This window comes from Corvus brachyrhynchos, unplaced genomic scaffold (genome assembly GCF_000691975.1).
Source record: "Corvus brachyrhynchos isolate BGI_N302 unplaced genomic scaffold, ASM69197v1 scaffold136, whole genome shotgun sequence".
NCBI classification, from domain to species: domain Eukaryota; kingdom Metazoa; phylum Chordata; class Aves; order Passeriformes; family Corvidae; genus Corvus; species Corvus brachyrhynchos.
The window spans coordinates 6,222,875-6,245,208 of record NW_008239080.1 but is presented as its reverse complement, the minus strand read 5'-3'; the positions used below and the strand labels follow the sequence as shown (position 1 = coordinate 6,245,208).

The 22,334-nt window shown below is 38.1% G+C and overlaps 1 protein-coding gene across 2 annotated transcripts in view; it reads right to left on the bottom strand.

The window, feature by feature from the left end:
- Window positions 1-1,666: 1,666 nt before the first annotated feature.
- BMP5 (bone morphogenetic protein 5) overlaps window positions 1,667-22,334 on the bottom strand; it is a 55,910-nt gene continuing 35,242 nt past the window's right edge. For both annotated transcript variants that reach the window (XM_008637632.2, XM_017739330.1), the window contains 4 exons: window positions 15,550-15,747; window positions 7,557-7,633; window positions 5,584-5,694; window positions 1,667-1,909 (listed from right to left, as the gene is read on the bottom strand). In XM_008637632.2, the coding sequence (XP_008635854.1) occupies window positions 1,760-1,909; window positions 5,584-5,694; window positions 7,557-7,633; window positions 15,550-15,747 (536 nt within the window). In that variant the 3' untranslated portion in view covers window positions 1,667-1,759. The remainder of the gene's footprint in view (window positions 1,910-5,583; window positions 5,695-7,556; window positions 7,634-15,549; window positions 15,748-22,334) is intronic.

Sequence of the window (22,334 nt, the reverse complement as noted above, 5' to 3'; positions counted from 1 at the left end):
GGAAAGAGTTCCCAAGGCTGAAAACAGAACTGATAAATTTTTTTTAATTGAGTGTATGCATAGAAAGGATTTATGTTTTACTCCAATAGCAAGATAAAATAAATTAGTTTCTGCAAAAATGACAGCTGCCTATTCACATGCATACGCAGTCACACACACATGCTGATTTTATCAGTCTGTAATCATCTGAGTTTTCTGAGATATGTTTTAAATAACCAGAGAAGTCAGAGTTTACATGAATATACTAAGAAGAAACTTACAAATTCTATCCATTTTCAGCAACTATTTGAGAATTGTTTAAAGGAAGCATTTTTAATGAAGGCAATTCATGATAAAAGCATATGTTATAATTAGCCATGTAATAGAGAGAAAAACATTTCTATTTTCCCATTTTCATAACACTAAAATAAAGGGGTACCCAAAGACATTAAATGTAATTAACTCAAAATAAACATATGTGTAGTGGTGGTGGGAATGGTAATCTGAAATTGGTTGTGTAATTCACAGCCAAAGGATTTAACTTCGGGCCGAAATTTGGTGGGATTAAAAAGTTATTTATATGGATTTAAGAACTATCAAAGTTGCAATAATTAATGCTAAATAAAAGGAAAAAAATCCCATATTAAGTCTCATTATTTAAACCAATCCCCACCTGATAGAAAAGCAGATGGGACTGAAAGTAGGCTGCACCTTCTTATGAAAGATGTTTTTTATCTTTTCCTGAAAACAGCCACCACTGGGGATAAGATTTTTGATTAAACAAGTGACAGCTGCTGCACCCCATGTACCTTCCCTTGCACACTCATAAAACACATCCAGAAGTGGGAGCTAAATAAAGCAAAGCACTTCCATACCCTGTATTCTGTATACTTTGTGTGTATAGTAACTTGTGTATGTAATGGGAAGGCTTTTGTTTGATTTTGGCTTGGTTTACACTATTATAAAGATACCTGCCAGAGCAGTGTAGTAGATAACAAACTGATATGATTTGAGGTAAGAATGTTGTAGTTCAATTTTTAGCGTTAACTTGGAAAGTCATAGATAGAGGCAAGTCTGTCTACACGGGATTTCTGAAGCCTGGAGCCATTTACAAACTCTTCATCACACAGGCCAAAAAGTAACATACTCCTCCAATTACACTCATCTTGTTAAAGAAAATAGTTATAACAATTATGTGCAATTTTTTCACTTCTATTTTTTACCTGCTATTTATTTACTTAAGCATGGTTCAACATTTCACTTTTTCTAATGGAGCAGAACTTCTAAAAGAAAAAATATGTTCAGCCAAGAAGTTTTGTTTAGTTTTTTTCCTCCTGTGCCTTTTTCTAAAGAAATATCTTGCCACAGTTTTCATTGGCACAATATGACCAAATGCATTTTAGTTCCTCTAACAATACAAAGCAGTTACAGAAGTTCTGGAGTTTCTAGTTTAAAAAAATTCTATACAAAAAGGCTTTACTTTACAATATTGGAATGGGATAAAGCAGATTTCAGCATGGTCAATTGAAAAATTAATTTGTGAACTTCTATTGCATAGTGAGGTGACCCATTAAATAAATGGTTCTGAAATTTTGCTCATACAAAAGAAACTATATACTTTTAAATAAATAAAAGCTACTATATACATTATACTGTACAATTAAATGAGAGATGACATGAAATGGAATAAATTTAGGCCTGCCTTTTCATCAGCAAGGCTCATATCTTGACTTTATTACAATTTTGAATAAAACCCTCTGCTTTAGATTATTTTTTTATTTTAGTGGCAGCCACATGAACGCACCACCATATTCCTGTATTTTTTTAAAATAACATTGGAACTGTCATCAAAGTAGAGCACGGAGATTGCATTCAGTTTTGTTGGTGCACAGCATGGCTTTGGTACGTGATCAGGGAACATCAAGTGAACCTGAAAGACAGATGAATACATAGCTCATATATCAAACAGAGAGGTACAAGGACAATGTCAGTGCAAAACATGTCTTTGCAATTCAGCGAGGGCTGTGGTCACAAATTTTCCTCGGTTAGCAACTTTAAAGCACGGCTTACCTCCAGCACATTTCTCTGATTTCAATTGCGCGGGCAGAGTTATACAATAAAAGCAGATGCAGAGATAAATGAGGAGAAGCAGCCAAGACAGAAAGTTGGTTTTCAGATGAAATTTAGAGAAGAATTGGAGTTAGGCGGCTGCTCAGGAAAACATTTAAACATATTGTCTGTACCATCTTTGCTGAGGGCAGGGCATAATATGAAGCAAAGCTCAAGCCCCAGGTCTCACCAGGACCCCAGCATGTGCTAAAATGCTTTCCTGTCTTGGGGGCTGCGTGTGGAGGAAAATCTATTGCAGACAGCAAAGGCTGTGCAGGCAAAGCCTCATAAAGACACTGTTTTCAGCCTATGAAATGGTAAGATGTGGGGTCTCAGACAGTATGAGTGCATTTTAAGGTCTTAATCTAGGTACCAGTGGATCCAATTCTACTTCCACTGGATTAAAAATCGGTTTATAAGGTGGGTGCCAGCTGGACAGAATGTTTGGGGAGGGGCTGAAGCGGAGAAGTCTTCATGTTCACCAGGCTGAAATATATCAATGAAAGGTTAAAGAGAAAGAAAAGAGTTTTGAAAAGTGTCCCAGAACAAACAAGATCTAGTGGAAATAAAATGGGGGAAATACAAGTTCTTTGTACTTGAAAGAAGGTTGGATGTAATATTCTACACATGCTGAAGACTTGGAAACTGGAGAGGCCAGAGAAGAGGGAGTTGTAATAGAGAGGGCAAGAGATTATTAAGGCATGGATGAAGACTTCAGCAGTAATAGGTTTCATTTGTATGTTAAGTCTTTGTAAATCTGTTAGAGCCATCTGTCTTGCAGTGATATAAAGCCAGAGCCTTTGCCAGACAACAGAGAACAGTCTATCAGGAAACGATAGACTGTTTTACATAACAGTTACCATGAGAAGGTCTTTTGAAATGTGTAATAATAAATCCTGAAGCAGCAGTTTTGTAACAGTTTAGGCACACATTTAAAAACTATTTAACAAATGAATAGCAAAGCACTGGAGAAAAAAATGATTGTGCTTCACCTAGGCAGATGTTTGTCCTGCCACAAATCCTGGTCCCACCAGCCCCTGCCACCCCTGATGGAAGATCCGTGGCCCCACAATACCCCCATGGAAGTGATGTCCACAGCATTTTCAAGAGTTTACCCCAAATTCAGTGCAAGTCGACCTGATGATCCACTGCCTTGCATGACCAGGAAGTCAATGCTACCCCTGTGCCTGTTCTGAGGGTAATGGAAAGCAGGAGAGGAGAAGACAGTTTATAGAGCTCATTAAATGCACCCTATCTTTCATTTATATACATCTGTATTCTCTGTTTGCCTGAGTTCACTTGCAGAAAAACAAGAGAGAGAGAGTGAGGTACTGGCCCAGTTTCTCCTATTTTTTGTTGCAAAAGAAAATAAAAAAGAAGCAGTAAAGTTTGGAGGGGTACCAAGGAACAATCACTTCCCAGCCCAAAGAGTAGGCTTTTTCAGAATGGTGTAATCAGTATGGCTGGGAGATGACTGCATTTGGATTAGGGTGGAGCGTATGAATAATTGCTTCCCAAGCCATCCCCATATGCACACCTTGTGTAAATCTGAATTTTGTATAATTTAAACCAGAAAGCATTCAACTACTGTTATCTCATCTAATTTATGTACAGCTAAAATTTAATTAGCCTCATGATTTTTTGGCTGCACAACTGAATGCATGGACAGTACATGCAGAGGGATACACACAATTCCAAAATGGCCATAAAAAGGGGGAAAATTAAGTATCCAATTTAAAAAGTAGGACAAACTACACACATTTCTTAACAATGGGAAAATAACCACTTTTGGACAGGAAAGACACACGAGAAAGTAGCACTGGGCCAACTCTTATTTAACAGTCCATAATTGCAAGAGGGAGCTCTAACCTGGGGATCTCAGCGATATTGGCAACTTTTCTGGACAATGTTTGCATAATGCTAAACTATCGCTTTGCTGACCTGCGTCTTTTCAGCTCAGGATTGCAGATATTCTGTTCTTCATTGTCTTCTAAGCATATTGCTATATTCCTTGCCAGCTGGCATTTTCTGTTCCCTTTCACCTGAACCCCTTAACACACTTCTACGTATTTTCAGCCTCTGACATTTTCCTCTCTTTTTGTAAATCTTGCTGAGTTGAATTCTAGTATAGAGGAATAATGTTGCATTGGTAACTGGCCTTGGAGAAGGTAAATGAAAAGTTGAATGGAAGGGAAAAGGTCTCAGCACATGCTGAGTTTTTAAAAATGTCCCTCTCATGTAGAAATTCTTGGCAAATTTCACAAACAGAATTTGCTTTCGATCAGAAAGAAATCAAACTTCATTTTTGTTTGTTTGCTTGTTTGTTTTTGGGTTGGTTTTTGATGTGAGGTTTAAATTTGAGGGGGATGTTGGGGCCAGTATCCCAGGTAGTAACTCCACTCATTTCTCAAGGGGGAAAGGTTTTTCAGGTCCAGATTTTTAATGTGTAAATAAAAGAAAAAGATCACTATCCATGGACAGACTCATCAGCATAATCTGATGGTCAGGATACCTTACCATTATCAGTTTAAATCAAAGGGAACCTTAAATTCACGGTTCTCTAATCGAAGTTGAATGCCTTGGTCTTTCCAGAAACTAACTGGGGATGGCAACCCTTTCCTGTTCTCATTTCATGCTGTTGCTCCCTCCTTGTGTATAATCTCTCATTCCTCTACTTCTTAAAATCATTCTGCTAATACCAGTGCTATTCAGAGTCAGTTCTTCAGCTGGCACAGGGGAAAAATCAGTTTTTGACCAGACTGACCAGACTTTGACCTCACAACATTACATTTAGTCATAGTCTAAAGATCATGATTTCTGTAGCTGAATGCTGCTGGGGTAGAGGAGGCCTAGCCAGCTGCCTCAACTAAGATCATCTTTTTGGCTGCTCCAGCTGAGGCACAGGACTAACATAAGAATTAGCAGAGGCAGAAAGCTGGCTGCAAATCCCCTTTTACATGTACCAGGCAGAGCAACAGATCCAAACACACTTATTTTTAAATTGCATTTGTAAGCCAGGCATGACTGAACACAATTTCTTACATGCAAATGCATCTGTTTGCAAAGCTTCACATTAAATTACAGTGTAAGAATCTCTGCCAGCAGTTGACAACAGAGGTCTACAAAGTGGCCAAGTGTCATCATTTCTGGAAGGTATAACATGTAGATGTTAACACTGAGCTTCAATAAGCTGCAAAAACTCTTGGAAGTCAGACCAGGGGGCCCCTTTGCTTCCTGTCTACACAATTCTCCAGTAATATAACACAGTCTTCTCATGTGCTATTGCATGCATGAAATGGAGGTGAAGCCTACCACACAGGCCACTCTGAGCAGCTCATCCTCTCTCCAACAAAATCACTAAAGCAGGTTTTCAAAATGAGCTATGATTTACCCAGAAATAATCAAAATTCAGTAGTGGTAAACAGAAGAGTCAGACTCTAAGCAAAGACACAAACAACTGAAGCATAGGCAACTATAACACAGTCAGAGGCGTACCAGAGTCTGAACAATGGCATGGTTTGTTGCATTCATGTGGGCATTGAGGGGGAAAGAACACTCTCCATCACAGTAAAACGCAGCATAGCCCTCCGGTGCAATAATCCAATCCTAAAACAAGAACAAATAAATCCACTCATTATATTTTCTTGCTCAGGGAATTTATAACTATCTCAAACTAAGACTTGCTCAATGAGAAAATGAACTTCAGAAGGTGGCATGTGAAATGAATGGGTTAATTAATCTTTTGAACAAACAATGTTTTTTTTAAAAAAAATACTTGCTTTGTTCATGAAAATTGAGATGAAAACTAAATTGAACTTAAAAATCTGTACCGAATACCAACTAATGAGGCTATAAGGGAGATTAAAAATTAAAAAATATTTGCAGAATACTTTCCCTTCCAGGCTAAAAATCTTGAGCACTTCTTGGTGCAACAAAAGTCATTAAAATGCATTCTCCTCCTTCAGCTTACTCAATACTGTTAACTGTATTATTGCGTGAGACTGAGGGTTGCTAGTGATTACCCGTTGGCATGTCAATGAATCATACATTTTCAGTATTTCGAGCAACACAGCATGGGCAAAAGACCACAAGAGGGAAAATATTTAAAAATGTTAATGAAAGCTCTGTGTTTAGTTTTCTGAATTCCTCCTTTGCCAGGTAATGGAGGTGCTGCAGGAAGGCCAGAGAGGATCAAGTAGCTACTTCTTGGGATTTGTATCTTTTTTTTTTTGTATCTTATTTCACTCCGGGTTTCACTGATCAGATATTGTACAGTGTAGCTCTGGCTTTCTGGCAGAAACTTTTAACTCTTCTGGTAGTTTTTGTGTTAAAAATAGATTTTCTTTTTTCTATGGCTACCTTGGGCACTATGGCCACTGATCTGAGAGCCTGGCACATCTTGGAGCATACCAGAATTTATTGTTTAAAAAAAAATTTAAAACTTTTGATAGCTGAAAAAAAACCCTGTAATCTAGAGACAATGGCTCACTTGTTCAGTGGCCTGAGTTCAATACCACAAGCCTGCTCTGTGGCCCTGGACAGAGTAATTATGCTTTGCAGGCTTGGGAAAACATCCTCTGCCTACTTCTTCAGGCTGCTGTGGGGATAAATATACTACAAAATATCAGACAGGATAATGAGGCCATATGAGAATCTGAGCTGGATACATAAAGGATGAGCTGTCACTAGGGAGGTAGCATACTTTTTCTCCTCATAGACTTGTTCTGCTCCTGGAGAGTGGTTTTAAAATAATTCAGAGAAATGTGAAATGCATAGACAGCCATCCCAGAGTTCTTACCTACATATGCAATACTTATAGGTTGCTGATGGCCTTCTTGTTGTTTCTTTACAGAGAGTTCCTTGCTTTCTGGAAAAAAACTCTAGATTGATCGCTATTTTCTTTTCCCATAATGCACTGCCTTTGACTTCATGACCTTTTACTGTAAGTACATTTTTTTTTTGTTACTGTATGGCAGGATGAGTTTTCCTCAGAAATTATATAAAATTAGCTATGGTGTTGCAAAGATCACTGAGCAGTGATCCAAGATTTATTTCCCCAAGGACCCTACCTCAGCGAAGTCTCTATGGCCTGCAGTAGACAGCACTGAACCAGGGAGGTTTAAATCTGAACTAATGAAAATTTAAAACGTTTCATTACTTGGTGTGGGGATTTTGGTTTCATTTGGTTTCATTTGGTCTCTTGAGCAGTAGTTCAAATTTATCTTTATGTAAATGAATCCAAATTATAAAGCCGCTAATGTATGCAATATCTTTGAGAGAACAACTAAACAGGTAAAGTTATATTGATAGCAATGCTGATAAGGATTTGTTACAAAATGCATTTAAAGTATTTGTCTCTCATTATTGAAATACTAATTTCCATAAAGAAAACAGAGTGTAAATAATGGGAGACTTCAAAATAGATTGTCCCAGTTTGAACTGATGGGAAAGAGCATTTATCATCTTACCTGCCATCCTAAGTCTCGGAAACTCACATAAAGTTCATGTTTCTTACATGCTTGCTTTTGCTCGCTTGTGTTATAATCTACAGGAAGTAAATAACATTAATAAATTATTTGGAAGCATTGATAGAACTGACAAGTTTTATCTATTTTTGAGATCCTGACCAAGCTATATAAAGGAAAGGAAAACCATACTGTCATTTATATTCCTAGGGTTAGTTGTAAAGGCAACGTAAACCTGGAAATCCAGAATCAGCATAGTCAGACTGATACAATTTCTGTACACTGGCATACATTCTGTACAATGCATACAACATTAGGGGAAAGAGGTTTACAAGATGTCTATTTGCTGGCTAGCTGGGGAACACCTCTGATAATATCCACACAAGTAATCAAAGAGGACAAGTGAGAGCCTGATCCAAAATATGGGGAAGTCATCTGTAGGTTGGCATGTTTTTTATAGCCAGGTAAAGAAAGCAGCTCAATCCAAAAGATGAATTAACAACAATAAAAAATGTCCTGAAACAAGGGAATTTCCAAAAGTCTCTTAGTTAAACACGTAGTAGCACATTTTATACTTCTTAATTTTTACCATATTTTGTGGAAATATTCACCACTTGTTGATCTTCGGCTGGTAATACTAATGTAAACAACTAGACTAACAGGTGCTATTTAAAGGAGTGAAAGCTCACTGTCAGAGATGTGTCAGGACAGGAGGACACAGAGAACCTTTCATACATGCTTCTGCACAACAACCTTACTCCTGGAGAAATTCTAGCACTTGCTCCTTTCTGCTCCTAAGTAACAGGAAAGGAAGGGAACAGGGTCATGCCTTAATCACATTAGTCCCCAAACTTGGTTTATAGAGCTATTCATGTGATGCCATATGTGAGGCATGTGACAGAGCAGGGAGTACAGGCTGTCTCCTCTGTTTCCAATTCAAGAATTCTTAAGGTACTTTTTTGAACCAAAATAACCATTCTGGGAAAAAAATTCACAAAACAATTCACAAAAACAACAACAAGAAAGAGCAAACAAACAAGCAAAACTCCACAAAACCCAAACAAGGAAGACATGGAAAAAGAAACAAATCCTTCAGTTTCAGGAAAAGAATTTTTTAAGGAACATTTCTTTTTAACATTGTAAGACTTGAGACTGAAATGGGAAGGTCTCTGAAAAATTTCAGGATAATTAAGAGAGAAACTCCTTTTTCACATAAAATGAAAGGAACTTCTGCAGTATATGAACTAATCTGTGTAGTTCATCACTATTCTTACAGAAAACTCTTCTAAATATATGGTCTAGAGGAGTTTTTCTGCAAATTTTCTGCTTCTTGTCAGCCATCCTGACCTCTGCTACCATTGCTTCTCTGGGTTCTCTTCAGCTTCTCTGTGTCTTTCCAAAGACGTGATGGTCACAACCAAACACAGTGTGAAATAAAGTAAAATAGTTGTTTCATATTATTTCAGGCTTATTTTCTAGTAGTATAACCCAGAATAGGAGTTTTGCAGCAAACCCACACTGTCAAGTGATCTGCTTCCAAACTTTTTTTTATATATTCCTGCCTTGTCAGCCTTAGGAGTCTTTTGTAGTTATATAAATCAATTAATAAAGAACAGATTGGGGATGAGGATGCTGATGAGAACTGTAGCATGATGAGGCTGCAGCAACCATGGTAGAGTTATGGTTCTGAGGGATGACGTCAACAACAGCGCTGCAACCCATTGCAAGTCTAGCAAGTATGGCACAAATCCCCTGTGGCTGACTAGGAAAATCTTGACTGAACTCAAATTCAAAAAGGAAGCAAAAGTAATGTGTAATTGGGACAAACTACACAGAAATAATATTAAAAAATTGCCTGGGTATGCAGGGATGGATGTTAGGAAAGTTGAAGCTGGACTTGAAACATGAGGGATGTGAAAGTCAACAAGAAGCACTTCCATAGGTACATTCACAGTAAAAAGAAAACATAAGAAAAATACAGCTTTGTTGCTCTGTAGAGCAAAGGACATAGTTACAAGGACTCAGAATAGGTTAACGTAGTCAATGACTTCTTTGTCTTGTTTTTTACTGGCAAGATTTGCCCTCAGGACTCCTAAGTCCCTGTTCCTAGTGGCTGAAGCTCTACCCACAGTAATAGAGTTAGGAATCAGTTAAGCAACTTGAAGATACATGAGTCCATGTGAGCAGAACGGATGGATTTCAGGGTGGGGATTGAGCTGACCAACACTGCAAAGTCACTTCCTGCCATTTTTGAGCATTCATACACTGAAAGACATTTCTGATGATTCAAAATGGAAAATATCACACCCATCTTCAAGGCGGCCAGTCAGCTTAACCTCAGTTTCTGAGAAGCCTTTGGAACAAATTCTCATGGAAACTGTCCAGGCACACAAAGAACAAAAAGGTGTTTTGGGAACAGTCAGCATGAATTTACTAGTTCAAACTGGGCCTAACCAATCTGACTGTTTTCTGTGATGATCTGACTAGCTTTGTGGGCTTTTGAAAAGCTCTGGGTGTTGTTCCTATTACTTTTAGGAAGGTTTTGGATATCTTCTCCCCTAGTATTCCTTGAGTCAAATTGATCAAACCAATGAATAACTTTAATAGGTAAGAATATAATGGATGGAAACTTAGCAAGACTGCTGGGCCCAAATAGCTGGGATCAGTGGTACAAAGTCCAGATGGCAGCTGGTGACTAGGGGGGTCCCTAAAGGATCAGTACTGGTATTAACATCTTTGTTAGTAACTTGGACAATAGAACAGAATGTGTTCTCTGGAAGTTCACAGAGGGTATGAGATCTGAGAGGAGTGCTCAGTCATCCAAGTTACCAATAAAAGGTCGGACTGAACCAGATGCAGAAGAGACTCAACAAGATGTCATTCAAAATACACAGACAAATTTTTATCTTATTGTTAACATGCTCTTTGAATAGGCTTTTTCTTTATTTTTTAAACAGGGTATGTACCTACTTTCTATTGAATACACATGAGCCCAATATGACTCTCAAAACTGTGGCAAAAGCTGTCCTCAAGTCAAGATATGTCCATTTGCAATACTAAATAAGCATCAGGGATGTTAAGTTAGGCTTTCTAAGCTATAACACCTCAAATCCTCATAATTTTAAAGACAAACACTACATTCTTTCCTGTGGTATTTTCCTAGCCCTTCAATGACAGTCATTAAAGGATCTCCACATATAGCTGGTTATGTGTTGCCATCTCAGATACTCTCAGTTGTCCCAGGGCATGCAGAGTCGAAATATACACCCACATCCCATGGGAGTTCTGTGTCTTTTTGGAGTAGCAACTGGAAGTGAGGCAGGATGCCCTAAGATATCACAAGTTTTCAAAAATCTATATGCCTTTATTACAACCAAAATCCCTAAGTCATACCTTGTGCTGAGTTGTCTGTAATAATCTAATGGGTTCTGAACACACTCTAGAAGTACAGTGAGGGTAGTTGAAAGTAAAGGAACTTAAAAAAATGGAACTGAGACTACTGGTCACTCTTCACAAGGATCTATACATTCATTTTCACTGACATCAGTGCTCATACGAGGTCAATATTGAGCTTTTCTGTCTCAGCTATTAGCGGGAATTTAAAACTCATACATATAGAATACAAGTCACTTTGCAAAAAAAACTGTAACTGAAAAATGTGGAAAAGATGAACATGAGAAAGTCAGGAAAGTCACAATATGGTTTTAGATAGCACACAAGTAGGCAAACAAATGAAAGCTGAAGATTGTGTTTTTGCCAGTTTTCTCTGCAGTGCCATTTTTATATTCAAGAACATGTACAGAAGTTTTACTGCCAGGATGTAGCAGAAGTCCATACAGTTAAAGGAGAAAATCTGAATAATACGTATGTAAGTCATCGCACAGATGTCGCCATTGTTGTGATATCCTGAGCCATTTGAATATAGGTTCAAATGATGTGTGGTCACACCAGAACACCTGATAAAATGGCTTGTGTGTACAGAATGCAAGCCATCTAATCCATTCACCTACAAAGAAAGTGAGACTCAGGAAGGTCTCTATTCCTTCCTTGAACTCTATCTTTCATGAAAGACAAATGTTGTGTGTAATATAACATTTCATGTAAGTATCAAATGTGACATTTATAATAAGATCTGGTGCCAAGGATTCAGTTTCACATACTGTAGCTTCAAGTCCCATATGCTTATTCTGTCAAGAATCAAAACCATAGGCTATTGTGATTGAGAAAGCATTGTTCCTCAGCTATTCAGGCACTGCAGTTGGAATCTAAACCCCTACATAGGAGAAATAGCTGTGGAAGGAGGGCAGTAAAATATATGTATAAGAAATTTAATGAGATTTTTTTTCCAGGGGAAATAAAGACATAAAAACATGCTTATACATACTATTACAATTATATATTATTATATACATACTATTTTGAATTAGTTAGTGTGACACCAATCAATAACATACACAAAATGCAGCCTTAAGTATTGTCTTCTGGTTTTATTTCACTCCATATAAACAAAAATTATGTAGCTTCATTTTTTAGTTTCCTGGTGTAAGTCACTATTCAGTATTTAAATGTGGATATTCTCTAGTGCCAATTACACTGTAACTCTTTTTAGACAATGTTAAAAAAATTAAAGTTAAACCAGCTTTTTTTTAGAGGAGAGCTATTTTATGTACTTTGTAAACAACCTGTCTGTTTTGGTTTGGTTTTGGGGTTTTAATTATTTTTTTCTTTTATCTACAGTTTGACAAAAATAAAACTGGGTAAACAATAGAGTTCCATCCTCTGTGCCTAGCAGGCAGGCAGAGCCTGAATGCTAAGCTTAATTCTGTCTGTCTTTGCACTGCATTGATGTCATCTCGAAGTTCTTAGCAACACAGGGATGATGACCTGTGACCCCAATTTCCCAGGTGTTATAATAAGCAATACATAAGATTTTATTTTCTTCATATTGCGATTGTGTATATGACAGAATCATAGAATGTTAGTTGGAAGTGACCTTAAAGATCATCTAATTCCAACTCCCCTGCCAGGGACAGGGACTCCCCTGATTTTCCACTATACCAGGTCTCTTCCAACCTAAACTATTCTGTGATTTTGTGAAAATTCATTAATAATTTTAAAAATGTCTTGTCCTTTGGAAGGGAAGAGCTGAGTTGCCCAGTGAGGCTTTCCTTTTTGACATGCTGAGAAGACAGTAAAGCTAATTGCTGAAATTGAAGAACTTAAAAAATAAGAAGGGAAAAAGAAGAAGGCAAAATACAAAAGGCAAGAGGCAAAAGAAAGATGACAAAAGGCAAGGGCAAAGGGAAACACGGAAAAAAAAGATAAAGAAAAAAGAAAAGGGAAAAAAAGGAAGAGAAAATGAAGAAGAAAGAAGCAAGGAGAAAATGAAGACAAGATTGTGGTAAAGTTGAGACTGATGTATAGAGAAATATCCAAAGTCTGCCACATATGAATGACAACATACCTGTCTGGGTCTGGCTACACTACCTCTGGCTATGTAAGTGAGCGTTTTTCACTGTCAGTGTCTGTCTTAGATGCTATAGCTACAAGATTATGGAAGAAGCTTAGAAATGAAAAGACCTACATCACAAAATTATCTTTGCCCATCACTGTGTCAAGTGTCTTGCATCAGGGAGTGAATGAGAATTGAATACAGTCTATTGACAGTCTTCCATGAGAAAGAGGATGGACACAATTCTTTGTTTTTTTCCCCAAAAACTTTTGTGTTTAAATATGAAGAGATGAATTATACTTTTGAAGTGCTGCTCATTACTGAAGCTGTAGAGAACTTGGACAATTAGCCTTCTCCCACAAACCTGAAAGGATGCAGTATGTCCCCCAGATCCTGGGACTGGTGAAGAGAAGAAAAAGAGCATAGCAGAGCATAGAGCCTCTGATAGCAGGCTCTCCACATGGAGGGACTATATTCTGAAAAGACTCAAAGATCAGAGAAATTAGAACATGTTCTCTTCTGTGTGTCATTTTTGCACACTGGTAGCATCTGGATAGAATCCATAGCCTTCAGCATGCTCATCCACAGCAGTTGATGAGTATTGTTGCAATAGTTATTAAAAGTGTTCTGGACACCTATAATGTGAGAAGTTCAGTGAGCAATCATTAATGACACCCAAATAAAAGAAGTTTGTTATTTGTGACATGGGGGTTGTTGAGGCAAAATGCAAGGCAAGAACATGGAAGCTGATTTGCCACAGTGCAGGAGCTACACCTCCAAGCAGTTCTGCTGCAGAGGATGTTGCTGTGTGAAGCTGTGGTCACTCATCAACCTTCAGTTTTGCCGTCTTTTCCAGCCTGCCCATATCTTGCTGCCGCCCTCTCCAGGCAGTGGTCAATGACTCTGATGAAATTGCATGAGTAATTGCTTCTTAACGTGATCTTGTTTAAACAGTATGGTTTTCTTGAACTGCAATCTCTTTTGAAAGAGACCTGCCCATGGATCAACATATGTAGTGATTTACTCTGTGCTTATGTAGACCTTAAAGAGATTAGGATAAAATTTGTTTCATAATGCACATTTCACTAGAGATATTCTGATTTTTCTTGTTTTACAACAGGTCTGGAGCACAACTGAATTCACAGACAAGGTTGAAAAGTATTTTGAGACTTACAGACAACTCCCCCTGAGGTAATTCTTATGTCAATGCAACTTGCCAGCATTTGATAAGGTTGTGTTTTTCCCAGTTTAAACCAGGAAGGAGTTTGTGTTCAGCTTTCCAGCTACAATCAATGAGGACTAAGAAATCTGTTCAATTCTCATTTTTTCATGCTCTAGATACATAAGATTCAATATGAAAGTGCGATATTTATATTTAGGTATCTTGTGTGTACCATGTACTTAGATGATTTTCCCTTCACCCAAAATAATGCAATTCTCAAAGTTAACAGACTTTTTCCAGGGAATAGGAAAAATTATTTAAGTTATTTCTTTGACTTCTTTAGCAATGCAGTAGTAGTTTTTGGTTGTTATGGTAAAATTACCCTTCTGCAAAAGATCTGGGAAAGGTTTTTGTGTTGCATTAGAGTGGTCTCTAGCCTGCCTCTGTCAAGGTTCTGAGACAGATATAAATAAGGCATATTGCTCATAACACTTCTCCTCAAATAGATGAGCCGCACTCCCAGGCTAAATTCCTTCCACAAAATACTGATTTCCCTACTTGTAGACATCCATGGGGTTTAAGAACAGCACTTATATTAAGGTTTTGATATGCTGTTATTAAATCTGCCATGCTTCTAGAAAGATACACTTTCACACCCTTTTCCCTAAAAGTAGAAATGTTTGTTCAAAAGTGAGAATATTTAGAAAGTTACTTTGTGCCTTTAGCTGAAAGGACCATTTCAGGAAAAACTGGAGCAAAATTTATTCCAGGCTCTAAAGTGATTAAGAACATTTTCATGTGCATTATTGTCAGTACCTTTCAGGTAAGGGACTAAATTCACTCAATTGAGGGATATATTGTATATTTACAGCAGTACTTGTCAGCTGATCTGAACTCCTAAACAGCTTACAATTTTTCAGATAGGTTAAGCTTCCTCATTTCCAGTATTGAGATTTTTGTGTTACATCTTGTCGTCTTCAGCTGGGAGGCAGTTTAACAAGAGTCTAAACACCGTCCTTTGCTGAGGCTTCCTAGACAAGCAGTAGGGGTGCAATCCTTCTCTTTACCCTCTACTTTTTAGTTACACGTAACAAAGATATCATCCAGCTGAGTATTGCGTAGGCCTAGTTTCAAGTTCAGACACAGCCTTTCTTAAACTACTTGGTCATTTCACCTTCCTGGGGCCCATGATGCATGTAACTGATCTGACTTACAGAAGGTAGACGGTGTCCAGGGCCAACATAACAAAAGAGGAGTGGGAACATGATTTCTGACAATTCATCCAGTGAGCAGCATCTTTTTGAGCTGTCGTGACTGCATTGCATTTGAGCAGGTGCCCATAATTCCTATGAAAAGACTAATAAATCATTGCTCCATCTTACCCCCAATGCTTGGCATCCTAGAGGACTCCTGTTGACTACTGGATTTGTTGCGGTTCTGGTTTTTCCTTTTATTGTTGGCTGCTCGGACAGAACGGAAAAGCACTTCACTTGCCTTGAAGAATGCAACCATGAATGGTTGCTTTGACTGAGGCCCATGTCTTCCAACCAGGCCAGCAGATTTAACATTGATACTTCGACCTGTAAAGCAATGGAAGTTGCAAGTTGAAAGGTGAACTTCTGCCCTTCCCTAAGCCACAGCAGCAGTTCAACTGCTGACTGACTCATAGCAAGGAATTTGCTATAATCCTGAATTTACAGGATTAGGAGTCCTATCTGTGTTTTGTTGAACAGAACTTAAAAAGACAAAAAGCTCAACCATTTGCAAAAGTTTCAACAGCTTTACAGGTACAATTTGTTATTGCATAAAATTGCAGTCTCTGTGTGCTATATACCTTATTCATTCCACAGCATTTTAATTCAGTCTCGTGCATACATCTATAGAACTGAAAAATAAATGAGCCCCATTAAAGTCTATTTTCTATAGAAGGGATAATGTAATGCAGTCTTCTAATTTTGAATCGTTTCAGTGTGACCTGGAACCTTATATCCCCAAAGCAAATCAGTAGCAAATAGAAGTGTAGATAATAAATATAATTCTCCTTTAAAAATAAATATTGTGCAGTGTTACTCAAACTGATGTTCATTCACCAGTAAAGGTGGGAAGCCATTCACTCGTTCAAGAGAAGAGAGTTTGAAATATGTACATTATTGACTCTGGTTCTGTTCCCAGGGGATGTGCATATTTCTTTAAAATATTTGTTCAGTCAGGACTGTGTGGTAACCTCACTATATTATGTGATCTAAACCTCACTGAAAGAAAGGAAAGCAAAACAAGTCACTGAAACTGCATCAGTGACATTTTAGCAAATAAACCCTTGCTCTTAACAGAATTTATTTTGGCAGCATAAACACTTTTGTGCGTACGTGTATTATGCAGAGCCATTCAACCGTCAGAAAATGAGACAGTGTCATGTGAAGCTGTGCAGCTGTGCAGGGTGGGGGACACAGAGGTCCTTTAAGCAGGAAGGTATGGGCACTGGCACCGCGTGTGCTGGGCGGCATCGGGGTGCCTCAGGGCTCTTCTAAACCCACTGGAAATGTTTGTTATGTGGGCAATGAAGGAGCATCTGCCTCACAAACGTATAATGCTGTTAACTCAATCACCCTGAAAAAGAACTTGCAAACAAGCATAGGAGTAAACCTTATAGAAATAAGCATATAGGTTTCCTTTTCAAACACAAACTTACAGTGGCTGCATGCCAGAGTCTATATTTCTTAAAAAAACTCTATCACTGGCATAAATGAAAGAGGCAGTTTGATTTGTGGTTAAAGTAGTTTCCATTCTACTTCCACTGTAACAAATGTATTAATTCAGCTCAGACTTCCTCCTTCTGGCAGCCCTTTTGCAGTAAAAAGAGAAATTAGAAGTTCCAGCCAAATACCATACCTTGAACTGACCCACTTCAATACATAAACACTTTTACAACATGTTTATTCAGGTGTAGCACTTTAAATTGGTTTAAGATGTTTCCAGTGACAGAGAGCCCAGCAAAGGCAAGAGAAGAACTGAGAAAGTTAGCAGTTACGGAGCAGAGTAATTGGCAACATATTCTGAACAATTTTGATAATTACTTTTTTGACTGCAAGGGAAAAATATATTTGTTGAAGCTTCTGATTTCATTTAAAGTGCCTTTTTAGTATTTTGTTCCTTTAATTCTTCTTTTCATGTGTTTGAGTTACTATTAAATAATTCAGTAACATTAATTTCTGTATGTTCCAATCTTCTGTTGCAAGCCAGATATGAAAAACTGTATACACTATTCTCTATTCATAACAACGTGGACAAGCTAGCTTCTTACCACAAAGTTCCATATTTCCCTTCATTTCTAGAGGGAATATTTTTACTATTTTTCTTTATTTTTCATTCCAATGACTTTCAGAATTTTAATTTTATCTGTAAAATATTAATGCTTTACTGGTGGACATTTTAAGAATACTATTATATTTATATATTGAGAACTGTAAAGGTGTGTGAAGCTTTTTTGAATTTAAATCTAGGTTCTCTGAATTTACAATGGTGGATATTGTGTGTGAAGCAAAATATCCTTCAAACCAATGTGAACTCCCTTTAAAATAACTTTTAATATTATTAAGTTTCCTCTGGGTTTCCTTCAGACTTCAGCAATGAGATGGCTATTACAATTCCACAAGTTAAGGCTTAGTTGGTTATCCAGGGTATAGGGATATAGTATAAAAAATTAATCCTGTAACCCACAGCCTTTTTACACACAGAAACAGCTTATGTGACTTTATTCCTCTATGTGCTTAATCTTCTAAGCAGCCAGCATAAGTTTTTAGGACCCATTTGTTTAATTCATAAATGGTGTATGCACTGGATCTGCTTCTAGTGCAGAGGAAAGCTTTTATTGACTTCTGTGGGTTCATCGTTAAACTTTTCTCTCTCAGTTTATCATAGACCTTAGCTTAACTGCAACTTTCAGAAGACGAAGCAATCAAAATATACACTGCCCTTGAGACTCTATATTTCTTCTGAGGAGGACCTCTGAACTGTTTGGTTTGGAAATTCAAACTACATATGTTATCTCCATTTTTGGTTGCTTCTTTTCAGAAAAAGGTTGCATTTACAGAACTTCTATTATCCTTTATTTAAAAAAAAAAGGAAAAAAGAAAAAAAAAGTGCATGTGGGATAGTTTCCTTCAGTCTAAAAAGCATTGCCCCTTCTTGAACAGCAGGTTATTCAAAGTATTCTGCCTCTGAAAAGCATCAAGCTTTCTGCCCCAGCAGTAGCTCCACTCTGTGTGCCATAGTCTTGTCAGCTAGCCCTTAACTTGTCTGTAGTGTCAATTTCACAATACATTAAGAAAAATTTTACTCTATCCTGAATTTCCCCTTGTAGCAAGAAGCATTCATGGGCTTCATTTTTGTAAGTAGTTTTAATCTATCGTTTCTTGTAAACATTTAGAAAATGCTTAGCTTCAATGACAACTGAAAATCCACGTCTCTCAGGCATGTAGTTGCTCCATACTGTGGCATTAAAGCAATACTTTCTAAAATCAGCTGAATGACTCAGGCTGACCTGCTTAACTACACTCGGAGCTTCAGCCACATGAAACTTGTAAAACCAAAACAGCAAAGTTTGTCTTTCTGCTTCTCTTGAGCATCTCTGAACAAGAATTGAACTCGGTCAAGCATTCCTGAAAATTGGTTTGGTTTTATCCTTTCATTATATTTTTAATTCTGACGATTTCAAAGATTTTCTTCAGATTTCAGAAGAAAATAAGGAAGTTCAAGTAACCAGCAGTCTGCTTGTGCCTGCTCCATTGAACTTAGCCACTGCAATTGCCCCTGCACCTAGGAAAAAACCCCAAAAACATAATAGATGGATTTACACTATGCGGTGACAGTCCAGAGCCTTTGTATTCTTCACGTACTGGCATGCATTTCTCAATACTGCTGTGACAATTAATTATCTCTTCTACATATTGGCAGGTATATTTGGAGACTAAAACTTATTTAAAGCATTATGTTCCAAATTTCCTGAACTCCTTAGTCCTTATTCATAGGATTCTGAGCCTTTGGCAAGATATATTTGTTTGACTTGGCATTTAAACCTTTTTTTGGCTTTTATACTATTTGATAGTAAAGTGCCCTTAGCAGTTTGCATAAAAGCTTGCATGGAAGTTCAGGTTTGACTGACTGAACTGAATGAATATTATTTGCCTTTTCACATTTCCTCAGCTAATAATAAAGGAATCGCTGCTGCAAAAATAACTCTGATGTTCGGCTTACAAAAAGGTCCTATCTCAACAATCCTCACAATTTTGTGCCTTTTGGTTTTTTACCCAGAAATCAGGAATAGCACTCAAGGTGATAAATGCAGAGCTATTTGCTGTGTCACTATGTCACATGCAGTCATATCATACAAATCTTTTCGTGAACTGATCAAGTTCTATCTTAAAAGTTCATTTCCCCCCCAGCTGCTCCAAATGGAAATGCAAAAGCCCTTCAAGCATTCAGTAACAATCTGTCTCGCAGTCTTGACTGGGAGACATATCCTTGTTTTCCATAACATTCAGAAAGCTGACTTTTTCTGAGATTGCCAGTGTGGATGCCAATGACGGCGGTAAGATTTGTGCTTTGGCTTTATCTCCTCAGACAGCATATATTTTAAGCAAAATATTGATCAGACACTAATTTTGCAAGAGCTTTCAGTCATTATGCATCCCAGCCAGATTTACACTGGCAACACAGCACAATGAGTAATTCCAAAATCCATTCTTTTGTCCTGAGTCATCAGACTGTAGCAAACCTCTCATTTTGTTATGAAAAACAAGAACTTATTTACTTTCAAAAGTGTTTGAGAAGCCACAAAACACATTTTACAGATTAACCACCACTGCTAGGTCACAGTAGTTATTTTGGTAATAATTTTTCATATTTGTACTTAGAAATAAAAAATTTAGTGATTCTCAGAACTCATTTCAACATGGTTGGCTGAAAAAAAAATTAAAATTCCAATGCCACACCTATGGTTTGCTTCTTTTGGGGAGTGACACCTGAAATGAGGATTGGGAAAGGCCTTTTGAAGAAATATCCTGGGCACCCAAGGTCCAAAAACGTCTAATATTTGAGAAAAAAACTGCCCATAGGCTCTGAATCTGAAAGAACACAGTAGTTTTCAAAATTAGATAGAAACTTTTGTGGTTTCTCACGCCCAAAGAGAACTCTTGAGAGCAATGGGACTTGAAACAAAAGAACTGAGGTAGACTTTGGCTACCTAAGTTTATTTTTAAAAAAGAGTAGAGAAAAGCTAATAACACCAATGTGATGGTCCATATATAAGACATCCTCAACACTCCAACTCCAAAGTACTTTTTACTGTCTCTGTTGTATCATCTACATAAACTGCTATGCAAACTTTTCCTTTGGTGAACACATTTATCTGTAACAACATAAAATATGCTTTTGACACAAGCTTTATGTGTTTCATTAACTCTTTTTCTCCCTGGAGGCTTTAAGGAATTCTGACAAACGGGTGGTCTTGGATGCTCTGCTCTGCCTTTCTTAGGCTTCACAGCTATAGTCACTACTAGATTTATCTTTTGTTTGTCAAATCTTACATTTAGTTATTTTTACTCAGTTCATTTTGTGTATCTTTTTGTGTTAATTTTGATATTCGTAAAGTTCTTGAAGAAAGTGCTTGGGAACATGCAAGGAGCCCTGATATGCTGTATAATATGGCAGTACCATATATGCTTACACAAAAAATCAGATATAATTAGACACAAAAATGCTGTGGAAGTATTTGATTTATCCTTTCAAGTTAATGCCCTTAAACTATGAGTGGCTTGTGGGAGTCCTGGGGCTTTTCTGCACCATTAAAAAATGTGTTTAGGAAGACAATAAAACAAGGAGAGATTAGATTAATTGGTCATCCACCAAAGAATAAAATGGATAAAAGCCTTCTGAATGGAATGGAACACAAATGCCATTATCTCTAAACTAATGGTGTTGAGAAGCAGAGGTATCCTTCATCTGTCTGGGGAGCAGGGTGCGGGGGGATTTGCACAGCTGTACAGCCAGGACCAGTGTGCACCAGTGGTGGTAGGAGAAGGGGCGGGAGCCCATTTCACTCCCCTCCTTGGCCCTTCTGCTTAAAGTGAGTGTGCCCTTACTAACAAAGGATGTGTTCACCTGCTCGAAGCTGACACAATGAGGACCATATTTGTGACTCAGCTGGAAACAAAGGTTTCACCTATCTGAACAAATTAAAGAGTGCTGGAAGTGGATCATCCGCTCTGCTCTGGTTGGGAGTGTGCTCCTGGTGCATTTACATCCTGTGCCAGCTCCACTGCAGAGTCAACAGAACCTCAAGGCAGCACTGCATGGGACCTTTCTCATGGGGACAGCTGTCATGGGATCACCCTGTTTTGGAGACTGAGAGAGTCATCCCTCCAGCTTGTTTCACACCACAGTATTCCTGAGCATGTTTAATTTACTAGTGCAATTTTGGCCAAAGTCAGCTCTGAACCAGAAATGAATGTAGCTGTACTCAGGCAGTGCTTGAGCCCAAGCTAATAAAACCTGCTGAGGGGCAGGATGTATTAGCTCGGGTTCAGTGCTGTGCTAACATGCCTATATGGCTTCCAGATGGCTCCGAATTTAGTCAGAGCTATTGCCTGCCAAAGTCCATATACATATCAATATAAATACATATATCCCAAGTTCCCCCACTACAAGGACAGTAATGAAGGCGAAATTGCTCCTCATACTTTGCCTTGTAGATACCAGATCCATCAAGTGATTTAAAGGTAACGACCCAGCTGCACCCTCCGGAGTGCTTGATAGCTACCGTGGTCATGTAAGCGAGGTGTCACAGTTGTCTGGGGGCAGCTGTGGGATAAACTGATGACATTTCGTGTGGTAATGGTGAAGCCAAAACAATGTCAAATATGCAGCCAAGTACATGAAGAGGCCAGGGTGGATACCAGATCCATCAAGTGATTTAAAGGTAACGACCCAGCTGCACCCTCCGGAGTGCTTGATAGCTACCGTGGTCATGTAAGCGAGGTGTCACAGTTGTCTGGGGGCAGCTGTGGGATAAACTGATGACATTTCGTGTGGTAATGGTGAAGCCAAAACAATGTCAAATATGCAGCCAAGTACATGAAGAGGCCAGGGTGCTTCCACAGGTTGTCATGGC